Below are 17,583 nucleotides of genomic sequence, written 5' to 3'. Positions count from 1 at the left end.
TGTCGCCCACCGCATCGACAACGTGGAGCCCAGACACATGCTGCAGACATTCGTCAGGTACAATCTGCCTATGACGCCCAACTCTCCCAGGTCTTTGATCTCCATAGACATGTGGAAGATCTGGACAATCGAGGACGGAGGCACAATATCAGGGTGCGGGGAGTCCCCGAAACCGTTGAGTCCAATGCAATTCAACCAGCTCTATGTGCCATATTTAATGATCTCATGGAACGCCCGGCGGATTCCCCCATCGATATGGAAAGATCTCACTGTGCCCTCCGTCCCCCACCCAGCAATTCTGAGCCACCTAGGGACATTATTTGTTGCATTGTGAACTTTCTCCTCAAGGAGAAAATTCTCTGCAAGGCAAGGATACGCAGTCGTATCCTTTTTAATGGGGCAGAGGTGAAATTGTTTCAAGATCTCTCGCAGACCACCCTCCAGAATAGGAAGGCCCTGCGACCACTGCTAGATGCTTTGCTCTCTAGAAATATCCAATATCATTGGAGATTTCCCTTTGGCCTGTCTGCATCCTCCAGAGGGCACTCCGCCCTCCTCCACACTCCTGAAGACCTTCCAGCCTTCTGTGACCAACTCGACCTTCCCCACATCGAGCTGCCGGATTGGTACGCAATCTTCTTCCCGACGGAACCCTGGCGTTCTCTAACTCTAAACCCCCATGAGTGTCCGGGACCTCTGGGACATATTCACAACATCTCTTACCACCTTACCTGCACCTGTTGACTTATTGCTGCCCTCCTTGCCCCCCGGCAATGACGATGCTGCTCTACTGGGTGTTTCTGTGGCCCCACCGGGGTCTGGGGGTCAGCCAGAGACACCCGGGACTTAACAAATAATGCTCACTAAGATGATTCTTGTATCCAACTTGCCTCTGCATTCACGATGGCTTCGCCATGATACCCTTGGCCCCCGCCCGGATCTCCTGCTCCATTGAGATACACTGCACCCCCCTATGACTATCATTTTTGCTGAACTTTTTTTTACAACATCTTCAGCGCATCCTGGGTCCCGGGGCCTGGCCCTACGATGTCCGGGGGGGGGCTTCTGCTCCAAACTCCCTTGCAGTTCAGTTTGCTCATTAGACTGCCCCTACACCCCCTCTACTGCTGCCGGGAGGGTGTGCTCTCAACTACCTGACGCTTCCTCCAGCGACCGCCTAATTAGCGGCCTCCTCCAGCTATGGGTGCAGGGCTCATACAAACTAGGTATGAATGATGCACAGGGGGTTCAACGACCTAAAGGTTAATCAAGGAGAGGAAGGAGGGGGTACAGCATAAATAGGAGGAGGGTATCCGAGTTTCTTCGGGAAGCCCGGCTCCCAGGCACCCCAAATGGGCTCAAACTGTGCCTGGGACCCAAACCCCCCGACCCCCAGACCCTCCAAAATGACTGTGTGCATCAAACCTAACATAGGACGACCAGAGAAGAAGAATATAACTAGTACAACCTGAGAAAGGATTAACAAGTTAACTAATGGAGCCCGACTTGGTGCCCCAACAGGGGGGACAGAGTGGGATTGGCCCTGCGGGCAAAAAATTAGCGGTGCCATGGCAAGCAGATAGGTAGGGGAATGCACCAATGCTCAGGTTAAGTTCTGATCTTGTGCCATGTACCCACCTCCTCCCGACGAAAGGCTTCGTAGGGAGGAGTGGAGCAAGAAAGGAAAGAAAGCCAAGAGAGAAAGAAGGGGAAGAGAAGAGGAGAGGGGATGAAAGAGGAGGAGTGGGTAGGGGAGGTACCTATGTCAAGGGGAGCTCCCGAGGGGAGAAGGGGGTCTCGCTGTAGAGCTATTCGTCAAGATTATGTTCAGCTCCAGGACTAAAGGAGCACCCCAATGTAGCGAGCTCAGGGCTCCCAAACTTTTTTGAATTTTTTCGAATTGTCAAGGATAAGACTAGAAGTTTTTTCTTAGAACATGATCCAGGAGATTTTTTGTTTAGCTGCCGGGAAAGAGACCCTTGGGGACTTCCAGGATCGGGCAATGGTCATTTTGGCACTTATGAGTATGTAGTGGATCAGGCATTGGTGGTATTTGGAGATTTTAGGAATAGACTGGTTCAGGAGGGCTATAGTCGGATTTTGGGGGACCGCAATGTCAGTGACTTTGTGGATTAAGGAGAAGATCTTGTTCCAGTAGCTTCTGACCCGAGGACACTCCCATAGGATATAAAGAAGAGAGCCCAAATGGCTACAGCCTCTAAAGCATAGAGGCGAGGTTTGAGGGTAGAATTTAGCCAAGCGAGTCGGGACCAGATATCACCTAGTGAGGACCTTAATGTCTGCTTCAACGAGAGAGACGTTTAGGATCCCTGTGAAGGCCCTCGTGAAATAGGAGTGCCAAGTGTCCAAGTCCCATTCTAAACCGAGGTCTCGTTCCCAGCTCTGCATATAACTTGTTTTCTCCAAAGGAGTGGAGAGAGCCGAGTAGATCAGGGAGATTCCCCCCCTCATGTCCATGGCCGACACACACCATTGTTCATAGGGAGTGACCCCTAGGCGACCTGATTTTGTGAGAGGGAGTGTACGTAGGAAGTGATTTATCTGGTAAAAAAGGAACTGCTCCGTGGGGGGCATATCAAGTTGTGATGTGCATTGACTTAAAGTAATGGGGCCATTCATGTTAAAAAAGTGCCCAATTCTGTAAAGGCCTTTATCTAGCCACCATTGAAAGGCTTTAATATTTAACCCAGGGGGGAAGGCGGGGTTATTAAAGATGTGGGCTAGGGGGTGCCAGTTGGAAATAACACTATTTAGTTTGTGTAGAGTGTCACAAATTGCAAAGGAGTGAGAGCGGGTAGGGGACATGATCGGGGGTCTGGATTTCGGGGGGTGTCATAGGAGGAAGTCAATGGTGAACTTGGGGATTGCCTGTCTCTCCATTTCGATCCAATCTGGTTTAGGGCCTCTCGAGTAAATAGTTGAGATTTGGTTTAATTGAGCAGCTTGATAGTACCAACGGAGGTTAGGTAGGCCCAGGCCTCCTTTCTGTCTGGGTCGGAAAAGAGTGCTTTTGGGGAGTCTACGATTGGAGTTACCCCAGATAAATCGGTTAATGGACAATTGAAGGTTTTGGATGTGGGATTGGGGAACAAAAATGGGGAGCGAGCGGAATAGGTAAAGTGTCCTAGGGAGGAGGGTCATTTTGACCGCGCTGACCCTACCGATCCATGACAATTTGTGGAGTGACCATTGATTCAGATCAGTCTTAAGCTTCTTGAACATGGGGGGATAATTGTGTTTATAAAGTTGGCCAAAGTTGGGAGTAAGGTGAACACCTAAGTAGGGAATGGAAGTAGAGCTCCAGGAGAAGGGGAAGTGTTCTTTTAGCCTGTCAACCAAAGCTTGGGGGGGAGGAGATATTGAGGGCTATGGATTTGGACATGTTAACCTGTAACCCTGAGGCTGAGGAGATGGAGAATATTAGGAGTAGATACAGTGCCGTGCTGCAAAATTATTCGGCCCCCTTGTGTTAATACTTTGTAGAGCCACCTTTTGCTGCGATTACAGCTGCAAGTTGCTTGGGGTATGTCTCTATCAGTTTTGCACATCGAGAGACTGAAATTCTTGCCCATTCTTCCTTGCAAAACAGCTCGAGCTCAGTGGTTAGATGGAGAGCGTTTGTGAACAGCAGTTTTCAGCTCTTTCCACAGATTCTCGATTGGATTCAGGTCTGGACTTTGACTTGGCCATTCTAACACCTGGATACGTTTATTTGTGAACCATTCCTTTGTAGATTTTGCTGTATGTTTGGGATCATTGTCTTGTTGGACGATAAATCTCCCTCCCAGTTTCAGGTCTTTTGCAGACTCCAACACGTTTTCATCCAGAATGGTCCTGTATTTGGCTGCATCCATCTTCCCCTCAATTTTAACCATCTTCCCTGTCCCTGCTGAAGAAAAGCAGGCCCAAACCATGATGCTGCCACCACCATGTTTTACAGTGGGGATGGTGTGTTGAGGGTGATGAGCTGTGTTGCTTTTACGCCAAACATATTGTTTTGCATTGTGGGCAAAAAGTTCGATTTTGGTTTCATCTGACCAGAGCACCTTCTTCCACATGTTTGGTGTGTCTCCCAGGTGGCTTGTGGCAAACTTTAGCTGAGACTTTTTATGGATATCTTTGAGAAATGGCTTTCTTCTTGCCACTCTTCCATAAAGGCCCGATTTGTGCAGTGTACGACTGATGGTTGTCCTATGGACAGACTCTCCCACCTCAGCTGTAGTTCTCTGCAGTTCATCCAGAGTGATCATGGGCCTCTTGGCTGCATCTCTGATCAGTCTTCTCCTTGTCTGAGCTGAAAGTTTAGAGGGACGGCCAGGTCTTGGTAGATTTGCAGTGGTCTGATACTCCTTCCATTTCAAAATGATCGCTTGCACAGTGCTCCTTGGGATGTTTAAAGCTTGGGAAATCTTTTTGTATCCAAATCCGGCTTTAAACTTCTCCACAACAGTATTATGGACCTGCCTGGTGTGTTCCTTGGTCTTCATGATGCTCTCTGCGCTTTCAACAGAACCCTGAGGCTATCACAGAGCAGGTATACAGAGACTTGATTACACACAGGTGGATTCTATTTATCACCATCAGTCATTTAGGACAACATTGGATCATTCAGAGATCCTCGCTGAACTTCTGGAGTGAGTTTGCTGCACTAAAAGTAAAGGGGCCGAATAATTTTGCACGCACCACTTTTCAGTTTTTTATTTGCTAAAAAAGTTTAAAATATCCAATAGATTTCGTTCCACTTCACAATTGTGTCCCACTTGTTGGTGATTCTTCACAAAAAATTAGAATTTTATATCTTTATGTTTGAAGCCTGAAATGTGGCAAAAGGTTGAAAAGTTCAAGGGGGCCGAATACTTTCGCAAGGAACTGTATGAGGGGGGAGGTAGCAAAAAGGAGGACGTCGTCAGCAAATAATGCGCATTTGTGTACGGATTGGCCGCATTGGACTCCACGGATGTCTGGGTGATTCCTAATGGCAATCGCTAGTGATTCGACGCCTATGGCAAAAAGAAGGGGGGATAGGGGGCAGCCCTGTCTGGTACCTTTAGAGATCGGGAAAGGGTCGGAGAGGTGTCCCTGAAGTCTGACTTGGGCCCTGGGTTGGGAATAGAGGGTCCCCAGGTGGGTCGTGAAATGAGAGCCGAAGCCCCATAAAAATGGCCAAGTAATAGTATCAAAGGCTTTCTGTAAGTCAAGTGAGAGGAGGAAAAGAGATGATGTCCACAGCTCTTCTTATCTGGTCTGGGCCCTGTCTCCCCGGGATAAAGCCTACCTGGTCTTTGTGGACATAGGACCCTATAAAAGAACCCAGTCTGTTAGAAAGAATTTTTGTCATTATTTTGAGGTCGTTGTTGATTAGAGAAATGGGTCTACAGTTGCTTACTAGGCTCTGATCTTTGCCGGGTTTGGGTATGACAGAGATGTATGCAAGATTGGAAGCAGGGTCAATAGGCGAGTTCTGGTCAAGAGAATTAAAGAACCGGGTCAGATAAGGGGAAAGGACCTCCGTGAAGGATTTATAATAACAATTGGAAAATCCGCCAGAGTCTTAATTACTGCACTAACTTCCTCCTCAGAAAAAGGGTCATCCATGATTAAGCGGTGGGCATCAGAGATTTTAGGGTGGGGGATGCTGTCAAGGAACGAGTCGATCATTTGGCTGTTACCTGGGCTAGGACCCGAGTAGAGATTGGAATAGAATTTGTGGAAGGCCTCTAAAATTTGTTTGGGATTTTGGGTCAGAGGGCCAGACAGGGATCTGATTTTTGGTAGAGCCTGTACTCTATATTTTGGGGAGAGTTTTGCCGCAAGATGGGGACCAAATTTATCCGAGTTAAGATAGAATCTACCACTTACCCAGTGCAGGTGTTGTTCTGCATTAGAGGTGAGAGCTGTATTAAGTGCAAGCCTGGCTGCATCCAGGAATGCGAGTGAGGAGGGGGAAGGGTTAGCCTTGTGGGCTTGGCTAATAGAATGAAAGTTTTCCTCAAGTTTTGTGATGTCAACTTGTTTTTCTCGTTTCAGGCGTGAGGATAGTGGTATGATTTTGCCCCTCATGACCGCCTTATGAGCCTCCCATAAGATGCTAGGAGAGATATCAGTAGTGTGGCGGAAGTATTCCTTCAGTTCGCGCTCAAGCATAGTGCGGTGTACAGTATTAGAGAGTGGAGATTCCCTAAGGCGCCATTGAGGGGTGCTAGCTTTATTCAAAAGACCTGAGAGTGTGAGAGAGACTAGGGAATGGTCTGACCAGGGGATTTTGCTTATGGTAGCCTGAGAGGCCAATGGGATATCTGAGGAGTGCAGGAAAATATGATCAATGCGGGCATACATGTTATGAGGTGCAGAGAAATATGTGTAGTCCCTAGTTGTTGGGTGAAGCTCCCTCCAAGTGTCTATCATGCCCATTGAATAGAAAAGTCGTGCGATAGTGAGGCTCTGTTTGGGTGGCTTTTGAGGAGGGTTTTGTGGAGGGACGATTTGTCTAAAAGGAGGTCAAAGGCGACGTTTGAGTCGCCTCCTAGGACTACTTTACCTTCTATATGAGGAGAGAGGGAGGTTAACATAGAGGAGAAGAAGCGGGTCTGGCCCTTGTTAGGGGCATAGTAGGAGATGAAGGTGAACAAGGTTCCGTTTATATGACCCTTGACTAGGAGGAACCTCCCCTCATCATCTCTGACTATCTTGGAGAGGGTGAAAGGGATATGTTTGGAGATAAGGATGGCTACGCCTCGCTTCTTATCCTCTGCGTTAGCAGGGAAAAAGGTAGGATAATTTCGGTGTAAAAAGGTGGGGCTGAAGCTTTTCGGGAAGTGGGTTTCTTGTAGTAGAATGATGTCAATTTTTTTCGAGTGATTACTATGGAAGGCTTTGCGTCTTTTCATTGGGGAGTTCAGGCCCTGCGTGTTGTGTGTCGCTATGCTGAGGGATGGGAGTGTGGGAGTATCGTCAGCCATGGACATGAGGGTGTAGGAGCAAAGAAAGTCTTAAAGGTCTCACCTGATCCGGCTGAGGAGAGTTCATTGGTGAAGACAAGCAGAGCTGGCCCCTGGGCCTCTTGGAGATCGGATGGAGAGCTTCCCTTGGAGGTACCTGAGGAAGAAGGGAGGTAGAGGCAAAGATAGAGAGGGAAAGCCAGAAAGGGAAGAAGAAGAGAAGAGGGTGGGGGGAGAACAAGTTCAGGATAGGAATTACCCTGGACTGTGTGTCCCCGGCATCCACAGAATCACTTTTAGGCAGACTGCAGGCCGGCATGCCTTATTCCCCCCTCAGCAATACACCAGGCAGTATCCCAGCCTCCCCGCAGGTCTCCGCCATGCAGCCTAATTATACCCCTGACATGGCCCAGCTTCTGAACAGCTTCTCTGTCATGCTGGAAGCGGGCCTGGCTCAAAATGCAGCACAGATCACCACCTCAATTAAAGCAGACATTCAAAGCCTGGGGGCCAGGATAAATGCGATTGAGCAAGCTGTAGATGATTCTACTGCACGCACAAATCAGAATACCCTGTGTATTCAATCACTTCAAGACCAACTTGAAACTGCCCATTCCAAACTGGAAGATTTGGAAACTAGAAGCAGAAGATACAATTTCCGTGTCAGAGGCATCCTCAAATCCACTTTAGATGTGCAGGACACAGTCAAAGCCCTGATTAAAGACCTCATCCCAGATATCCCTGACCACAGGCTGGAATTGGATAGGGCGCATAGAGTTCTTCAAGCTCCTCGCCAAGATGGCATCCCCGGGATATTGGATATTTCTATGGGGTCAAAGAGGAAATCCGATCATCGGCCGAAATGTCAAGGATGTGATCATCGGCCGAAATGTCAAGGAAATCCGGTCAAGAGGAAATCCGATCATCGGCCGAAATGTCAAGGATCCGATCATCGGCCGAAATGTCAAGGATCCGATCATCAGCCGAAATGTTTATACACTGGGTATATACTGTTGATACTCTGTGGCCCATGGCCCGAAAACCCTGCTCGTTAAGTTATATTGTTTTTACTGTTTTATCTTACTATTTATATGTATGTTTTTCTAAGCTTTCTCCCAATGGTAGGCTCCCCACTATGCTATGGCCTACTTCATCTTAGGTGAGGTCCTTTCTATCTTTATCTGGTCCCCCGGACCGCGGCCATCCCGTGGTCCCCGTCCTTTCTACAGTCCCCACACAGCGGTCTCTCTGAGACAAGGCTGACACTCCAGGTTCCCCCCCTTCCCTTCAGGTGGGTAGCTGGACTAACCCCACCTCTGGTTTACTTCTCCCCCAGATTTCTACCCCCACCCCCCCATCTTTCCTCTCCTCTCCTCTCCTTTCTTCTTCTTCTTCTTTCTTGCCTTCCCTTTTTCTCCTCCCTTGCTTTGATCTCTCATCTCCCCCACCCCAGACCCTACATCCCCCCTTTTTCAGACCTCCCCTTGCCCCCCCCACCCCCCTCCTTTACCTCGCTTTGGGGGTATGGCCCTCGCCCCCCCTTCCTCTGTGCAGAACCCAGCATCTTCACTACCGGGAGATAGCATCTCCCACCATTTAGCCTCCTACAATGCAGCCCACCATCCAAGTTAACAGTCCCTTGAAGCTGAAGTGTGTATCACTTAATGTGAAAGGCCTCAACCTGCCGGAAAAGAGGTCCCAAGTTCTCTCCTCCCTCACTAAATTCAAAGCTCATTTTATTCTCTTACAGGAGACTCATTTCCGATCTGACGCCATCCCTAGGCTATCAAACCACGTATACCGGTCTGCCTTCCATGCCGCCAATCCTGACGCTAAATCAAAGGGCGTCTCCATCCTTGTTTCTAAACATGCAAATTTCCATGTGACCGACTCCCTGAGGCCGCGTACACACGCGCGGACTGTTCGCCCAACCTTGTTCGGCAAACAGTTTGTCAAACAGTCCGCTCAAAATTTGCATGAGCGGACTTGCCCACACACGAGCGGACTGTTTCAGCGAACTGTTTGCCAAACAGTTGGCTCAACTTTTGAAATGAACGGACTCGCCCACGTAAGGAGGAGGCAAATCCGCCCATTTCGAGCGCGTGTACAGGTAGGCGGGGCCCGCGAAGGAGACGTCGCGGGCTCCGCCGCCTGGAATGGGCTTAAAGGGGAACCCCAACGCCGAAAAAAATCGGCGTGGGGGTTCCCCCAAAGTCCACACCAGACCCTTGTCCGAGCACGCTACCCGGCCGGCCAGGAAAGGGGGGCGAGCGAGCGCGCCCCCCCTCCTGAGCCGTACCAGGCCGCTTGCCCTCAACATGGGGGGGTGCCTTGGGGAAGGGGGGGCCGCGCGGCCCCCCCACCCCAAAGCACCTTGTCCCCATGTTGATGAGGACAAGGGCCTCTTCCCGACAACCCTGGCCGTTGGTTGTCGGGGTCTGCGGGCGGGGGGCTTATCGGAATCCGGGAGCCCCCTTTAAGAAGGGGGCCCCCGGATACCGGCCCCCCACCCTATGTGAATGAGTATGGGGTACAATGTACCCCTACCCATTCACCTGTGAAATAAAGTACAAAAAAAACCACAACACATGGAAAAAGTATTTTATTGCACAGCTCCGGGGGTCTTCCGTCTTCGGGGGTCTTCTCGCCGGACTCCTCCGCTATGTGTGTGTAGCTCTTTTGCTAGCGGAGGAGTCCGGCTTTCTTCCTCCCCGCCGCCGGCCTCTTCTCCCGACTTCGGGGGTCTTGTCCCCCTCTTCGGTTCTTCTGCCGGGCCACCGCGCCTTCTTGTAGCTCTTTTACAGGCGGTGGCCCGGTCTTCTGTCACCGCTGTCGTCGCCGCCGCCGCCGCCTTCCGTTCTTGTTCTTCTTCTTGTTCTTCTTCTTCTTCTCCTGGAGATGTTGACTCGACGAGCTCTCCGGCCGGAATGCCAGGGACACGCTCCGCTGCCACTTATATAGTGACAATGGGGCGGGGTCACATGGTATATGTCACATGGGTTGGTCACATGGGTTGATGTCACATGGGGACTATGACATCGTAAGGGGGCGGGGTCACCATGTGACCAACCCATGTGACATATACCATGTGACCCCGCCCCATTGTCACTATATAAGTGACCGCACAGCGCGGCTCTGGCATTCCGGCCGGAGAGCTCGTCGAGTCAACATCTCCAGGAGAAGAAGAAGAAGAACAAGAAGAACAAGAACGGAAGGCGGCGGCGGCGATGACAGCGGCGGCAGAAGACCGGGCCACCGCCTGTAAAAGAGCTACAAGAAGGCGCGGTGGCCCGGCAGAAGAACCGAAGAGGGGGACAAGACCCCCGAAGTCGGGAGAAGAGGCCGGCGGCGGGGAGGAAGAAAGCCGGACTCCTCCGCTAGCAAAAGAGCTACACACACATAGCGGAGGAGTCCGGCGAGAAGACCCCCGAAGACGGAAGACCCCCGGAGCTGTGCAATAAAATACTTTTTCCATGTGTTGTGTTTTTTTTTGTACTTTATTTCACAGGTGAATGGGTAGGGGTACATTGTACCCCATACTCATTCACATAGGGTGGGGGGCCGGTATCCGGGGGCCCCCTTCTTAAAGGGGGCTCCCGGATTCCGATAAGCCCCCCGCCCGCAGACCCCGACAACCAACGGCCAGGGTTGTCGGGAAGAGGCCCTTGTCCTCATCAACATGGGGACAAGGTGCTTTGGGGTGGGGGGGCCGCGCGGCCCCCCCTTCCCCAAGGCACCCCCCCATGTTGAGGGCACGCGGCCTGGTACGGCTCAGGAGGGGGGGGGGCGCTCGCTCGCCCCCCTTTCCTGGCCGGCCGGGTAGCGTGCTCGGACAAGGGTCTGGTGTGGACTTTGGGGGAACCCCCACGCCGATTTTTTTCGGCGTTGGGGTTCCCCTTTAAGCCCATTCCAGGCGGCGGAGCCCGCGACGTCTCCTTCGCGGGCCCCGCCTACCTGTACACGCGCTCGAAATGGGCGGACTTTCCGAGCGGCAACAGTCCGCTCATTTCGAAAGTACAGCGGACAGGCCCACACACGGGCGGACTGTTCGCTCAAACACAGTTTCAGCGGACAGTTTTTCGGAATTTCCGAAAGACTTTGTCCGTCCAACTGTCCGCTGAAACTGTCCGCTGAAAGCCCACACACGAGCGGACTGTCCGCCCAAACACTGTTCAGCGGACAGGGTTGGGCGAACAGTCCGCCCGTGTGTACGCGGCCTAATAGATCCAGAGGGCAGGTATATCTTCCTTAAGGGCACATACATTTCCACACCAATCACATTGGCTAACATCTACTGCCCCAATGAACATCAGGTTACTTTTTACCGTGAAACCTGTGCCCTCTTATCCTCTTTCCAGAGCGGGCTACTCCTTCTGGCTGGCGACTTCAATGTGCCCCTGAACCCCCTGCTAGACACATTCATGGGGATGTCCTCGTTGACATACAAGGCCTTACGCCAGATCAAAGCCCAACTCCAAGCCTTGTCTCTCCATGATGCTTGGTGCACTCTCTATCCCTCCACTAAGGACTACACCTACTTTTCGGCCCCCCACCAAAAATATTCCAGAATTGAATTTTTTTTCTGTCTCAGACTGACCTCCCACTCTTACAACACTCCTCCATCGAACCCATGTTCCTCTCCGACCACCACCCCATCACAATTATGCTGTCTTTCCCCAAATCCTGCCCCAAAACTAAGGTCTGGCACTTTAATCCATCTCTATTAAAGGACCCACTTTCCCTGGAATGCATACGCTCCCGCATTAAGTTATATTTCCAGGAGAACACCAGTTCAGATGTTTCCCCTGTCTCCCTCTGGGAGGCGCACAAGTGCGTGATCCGAGGAGAACTGTTAGTCCTGTCCTCACAGGCTAAAAAACTTCATCAGGAACGTGTTACTGCCCTCCTGAGGAAGTTGAAAACATTACAACTGTCTCACAAACAAGCACAAGCACAAACTACCCATCAAGAACTGATCCGCACTCGCACTTTACTTGCGGAGAAGTTAGGCAGGCGCACTAGAAGACGGTATATTCTTGGCCAAAGGATCTTTTACGAACAAGGTAACAAGATTTAGCCGCCTCCTGGCGCGATCAGTTCAATCGGCCAAGCTGTCTTCCGCTGTCCATAACCTACGCAACCCCAGAGGCTCTCTCCTCGCTAAAAAACGAGGACATTGCAAACGCGTTTGAAAACTTTTATACCAAGCTCTATAACCTTCAGCCGCACCAACTGTCCCAGACCGCCCGCAATGCGCATAAAACTCTTATCACAGATTTTCCCTCCCTACACGGCCCCAAAGCCATTTCCCCCCAGTGTGTGCGATCTATAGAAACTCGGTTTTCGCCCCTTGAGCTAGAAACTTCCCTGAAACAAATGAAAATTGGCAAAAGTCCTGGGCCTGACAGGTATACACTCCAATATTACAGGACCTTTCTAGATGTCATCTCCTCACACCTTCTACACACTTTTAATGCCCTGGCCGACCCACAAGTGCAACCAGGTAGGATGTTGGCGGCTCACATCACCGTAATACCTAAGGAGGGCAAGGACCCCCTTCTAGTAGCAAATTATAGGCCAATATCACTGTTGAACATGGACATAAAAATTGATGCCAAGATCTTGGCTAATAGACTGTTGCCCCTGATCTCCGGTCTGATCCCCAATGACCAGGTGGGTTTTGTTCCGGGCAGGGAAGCCCGGGATAACACTACCCATGCGCTGAACTTACACCACAGGCTTACTTCTTCCAAAACCCAAGGCTTCTTCCTTTCACTAGATGCTGAGAAGGCGTTTGATAGGGTGGCCTGGGACTACATGTGGGCAGTCCTGGAAGTGATAGGACTGGGAGACCGCATACTAGCTTCCATAATGGCACTGTACTCCGGCCCCACTGCGGCGGTGAGAGTTAACGGCCACCTGTCGAACGCCTTCCCCAGTAGTAATGGCACTCGCCAAGGTTGCCCCCTTTCCCCCTTGATCTATATTCCCACCTTAGAGCCCCTCTTAAACAAACTTAGAGTGAACCCAGATATCAGGGGAGTGCTGGTGAGGGGTAGGGAGTTCAAGGTCTCAGCCTTTGCCAACGATATCTTGCTTTCCCTGACGTCTACCCGCACCTCCTTGCCATCACTCCTCCAGGATTTGGAGGCCTTTGGGAAGATCTCAAACCTCAAAATCAATTACACAAAATCTCACGCCTTGAACGTAACCCTACCCCCCCAGGAAGTGGCCCACTGCCAAGAGTCCTTCCAATTTCACTGGGAACGAACTGCAATTTCCTACCTAGGGATTAAGATTCCACCCTGCCTCTCAGACCTTTACTCACTCAACTTTCACACTGCCTTGGTCCAGGCCTAAAACTATCTTAAGGATTGGCTGAACTTAAATGTATCATGGTTTGGCCGCTTAGCCCTGATCAAAATGATTGTTCTACCTCGTTTGCTATACCTGATCCAAACCATTCCTATTGCCCTACCTGCTTGCTTCTTCTCCTCCTACTGGAAGGCTTGCTCTTCCTTCCTCTGGAGGGACTCCCCCCCAAGGATTAAATACGCCCGACTCACCTTACCCAAATCCAAAGGAGGTATTGCGCTTCCGGATTTACATAAATACTATGTAGCCTGCCATCTCACAAGAATTGCGGATTGGAACATCCACCCCCTTGAAAAGGCATGGGTCTCCCTTGAAAACGCTTTTTCCCCCCACTTCTATTCACCTTCTTCCCTGGCTGCTCCCGAAACAATGGCCGCAAACACTTGCCACACACCCATTAATCTACACCTCGTTAATGCTATGCAAGAAAATTCCCGCCCGCAGAGCTCTCGCATCGACTCCAGGCCCACTAACCACACTGAGAGGCAATCCTGATTTCCCCCCTGGAAATTCACCTAATTTCCTCAGACGGCAATGGCCTTTTGACGATGTCCTTGCCTCTCACTTTTACCCAGAGGGTAGACTCACCTCCATAGATACTCTTAGAAATCTCTCGAGGACCTCGTCCTTCTTGTTCTGGACGTACAGACAAGTATGCCATTTTTTATCCACCCATGCTGCCCCAGACAGTTGGACGAGACGACTCACTCCATTTGAGGACCTGTGCAATCGTAAAACTCCTCAAAAACATCTCATCTCCCTCCTGTATGCTCTCCTCCTTGACCGCGGTGACTTGACCCTTTCTCCATCGTAATCCTCATGGAATAGAGACCTGACTACTCCTTTATCTCCAGGGGAATGGACCAGGGTCCATGAATACGCACATGGCGGTTCACTGAATGTCGCCATCCAGGAGAATGGCTACAAAATTCTTACTAGGTGGTACAGGACCCCCTCCCACCTTCACAAATTCTCGCCCGCCATACCCAATACCTGCTGGAGATGTAATTCAGAGATAGGGACCATGATTCATATATGGTGGGACTGCCAAGGTATCCAACCCTTCTGGAGGGAGGTCCATAGAATTATTTCAGCAATAACCACCTTTACTCTAGACTTTACACCGGCACTATTCCTCCTTCATCACGTGTCCTTATCTAAAAAGGCTTACTTCAAGTCCTTGGCCATGCACATGGTCAATGCTGCAAGACTATGTATCCCCAAGCATTGGCGCACTACCCACACCCCAACTCTCAACGAATGGTTTACGAGCATTCCAAGGATTGGCAACATGGAAGCGTTGATCCACATTTCACAGGAGAGACTGGAGAAATTTTCTCTTACCTGGGCTTGCTGATCTCACTTCACAACTACCCCTGAATACAAGCAACATGTCCCTCCAGATTGAGAGACAACTCTCTCATGGGGTATTGCAACCCCACCCCACCTTACGGGGCAAGGCGAGGTGCTACCCCCCTTACCCCCCCTTTTCTGACCCACCCCCCTCTCTCCCCCATCTGGCCCTCCCATTCCCGTCCCCACTGTCCCCTCTCCCTTTACCTTTTTCCCTTTCTCTTTTTTAGTCCTTTTTTTTTCTCGTTTCTTCTTCTCTTTCCACCCTCCTTTTTGCCTTCTCCTACCCTACCCTCCTGCCCTTAAACCTTCTCTCTGGTGCCGCAGGTGTGTACTGGTAGCCGCCTGTGTCACCCTTTCCAATAGTAATGGTCATACGCAAGCAAAATTAGAATTAAGACAACAAAGACTTCAGGTTGGGTCTCCCTCCCCCTTTATCTAACTGGGTACACCCAGGAGACTCTTCCTGGCCTATCATATAATGTTTCTTTGGCTGTATCATATGCTGTATCAGTTTGATTGTACGTATCTGTTTCTGTTTTTATTGTAACCTCAATAAAATCTTTATGGAAAAAAAAAATTATATATAGTAGCATTAAGTAGCATTAAGTAGCATTAAGGTGTATCTTTTATATCTGCCCAGAGTTCAGCTATAAGAAAAGTATTATTTATTACCTGTGGATATCTATAAAGACCTAAAATGTGTGCCATTAGAATGGAGCGTGTAGACGCAGAATCACCAATGATACCAGCAAGAGTTCCTGTTTGTTCACACTGATAATTTGGAATGCTTTCTTTTCCTCCAGATAACATCCACAGAGTTCCTTCTACTGCCCGTCTGAGTACAGTACAAGTGTCGAAGATCTGGTAGCCCAGGGTGATATTGGGAAGAAGATCTGGATTCTTGTTAATCTCCTCTATGGCGTATATCATGGCTTGCATTCTCTGGTAATTGTCAAGTTCAAGGCTAGTGAAATGAATAAAAATAATTATGCTCTATATATTTCATAAAGCATCCAAAAAAAACCCAGATTTAATTAGTCAATATCCAGTTTCCTCCAATCTATGCACATCCATGAATTTAGTGTACCATTTCTACACATGCCACTATCATATACAACATGAAGGACAGTGAGAGTTAGTGCTAATAGATTATTTATTTTGTACTAACATAATAAATGTTTTATAATGACTAATTGTTTTTAAAGGGTAGTCTACCTTTAAAATAAAATTTTCAACACAGTCAATTGTCCCCAGTAGGTTACAAATCATGGTGCAGAGCAGTAAAGTTGAACTTTGTTTAAATTACCTACCTATAAGCCAAGTGTACCCTCCACAAATCTTGACCAAAAAAGTAGCACCCAGACCCATTTTAGTCATCCTTCATATAAGCTAGCATAGACTTTATGTTGAGCACATTATCATCATAGAACGTTATGTTGAGCTCCATCATCACAGGACAGAGGATGAAATGAGTCCTTGCCCTCATCCACAAATCTTCACATGTGCAGTATAGGGAAGAAGGTATGCATTCTTCCTTATATATAGGATGACATGGATCCCAGTGGGTGCTACTTTAAATATTATTTTAATGGTGAGCTAACTCTTTACCACTAAGGCCGCGTACACACGCGGGGACTGTTCGCTCAACTTTGTCCGCTGAACAGTGTTTCAGCGGACAGTCCGCTCGTGTGTGGGCTTCAGCGGACAGTTTCAGCGAACAGTCTGCTGAACAAAGTTTTTCGGAATTTCCGAAAAACTGTCCGCTGAAACTTTGTTTCAGCGAACAGTCCCCTCGTGTGTAGGCTTGTTCGTCAAACTACGTTCCGCGCATGCTCAGAAAGGATTTACACGCCGAAAGTTGTATTGCAGTGTATAGGACGTCGTATTTTTCGTCCCGTCGTACGTGCCGTTCACGTCATCGCGCAAGTTTCAGCGGACTGTTCGTTCGTCGTGTGTGGCCAAGTCCGTCCATGCTAATTTTGAGCGGACTGTCCGCTGAAACTGTTTGACGAACAAAGTTGAGCGAACAGTCCCCGCGTGTGTACGCGGCCTTAAGGTAGGCATGATATGGTACAAATGAGGTGCATTTTCTTATGTTGCTTCTAGGGATGAGCTCAGGCATGTGCAGATCATAGTCCAAGCCAACCTGAGCTATCCCACCAGAATGCTGTAAATGTACTTGACCAATCATAAGCGGCTATACTTAACTAAAAGGGGAGATTTGTCCCACTTGTGACATCATACCTATTGTATTTATTTCTTTAATGTTTCATTAAGCAATCATTTATTTAGTTATAAAAGTTACATAGACTTACAGCTTGCATTTGAGGTCCTCTGGCCTGCTGGTAAATGTGTTTTCAGTATAGCTTCTGTCCACATGAACAGGGAAAGTTCCTCCAATCACCAGATCTCCTGGCTGCCTCAGGTACCCATTGATAGGAACAACTGGCAAGTGGCAACCATGCATAGGCTCCAGACAATCCAACACATCCATAAAAACTATATAAAACACCCAAGACTTACGGAACAGCAGGCACATAGTACCGGTCATGCCATTGTAGCTGAAAAACATCTCCGCTCTGTAGGCCATGTAGAATGTGCCTTTCCGAAATTAAGTATGCTATACCTTCTGTTACCTGCTAGTAACGTACACAGAAGAAGACCATTATATTTATTTTCTAGTATGAAGCTCCAGATATTATATACTTCTACAGACCCATTATTTATTTGTGTAGAGTAGACCTTCAGTGCCATCAAAAAACTTTACATTTTGGCCTTTAGGTAAAATTGCACATGTAAGGAGGCCTTGAGAGATCAGTGTTGCACACAACACAAAACCTTCTTTGTTCTATTAGTGTTACACACAAGGCAACACCTTCTTTATTCTGTCTAT

The 17,583-nt window shown here is 49.1% G+C and overlaps 1 protein-coding gene across 1 annotated transcript in view; it reads right to left on the bottom strand.

Moving 5' to 3' along the window:
• Positions 1-17,280, bottom strand: part of LOC143962345 (vomeronasal type-2 receptor 1-like) — a 32,193-nt gene extending 14,913 nt beyond the window's left edge. The window contains exons 1-4 of the mRNA XM_077471643.1: positions 17,006-17,280; positions 15,363-15,654; positions 7,024-7,116; positions 5,297-5,482 (exon numbers count right to left, since the gene is read on the bottom strand). Of these exons, the coding sequence (XP_077327769.1) occupies positions 5,297-5,482; positions 7,024-7,116; positions 15,363-15,654; positions 17,006-17,280 (846 nt within the window). The remainder of the gene's footprint in view (positions 1-5,296; positions 5,483-7,023; positions 7,117-15,362; positions 15,655-17,005) is intronic.
• Positions 17,281-17,583: the final 303 nt, after the last annotated feature.

Source organism: Lithobates pipiens, unplaced genomic scaffold, assembly GCF_037356315.1.
Source record: "Lithobates pipiens isolate NorthernLeopardFrog02 unplaced genomic scaffold, aLitPip1_a1.2 Scaffold_8, whole genome shotgun sequence".
NCBI classification, from domain to species: domain Eukaryota; kingdom Metazoa; phylum Chordata; class Amphibia; order Anura; family Ranidae; genus Lithobates; species Lithobates pipiens.
Note: the sequence above shows the minus strand (reverse complement) of the source record. Positions and strands in the feature narration are given on the sequence as shown.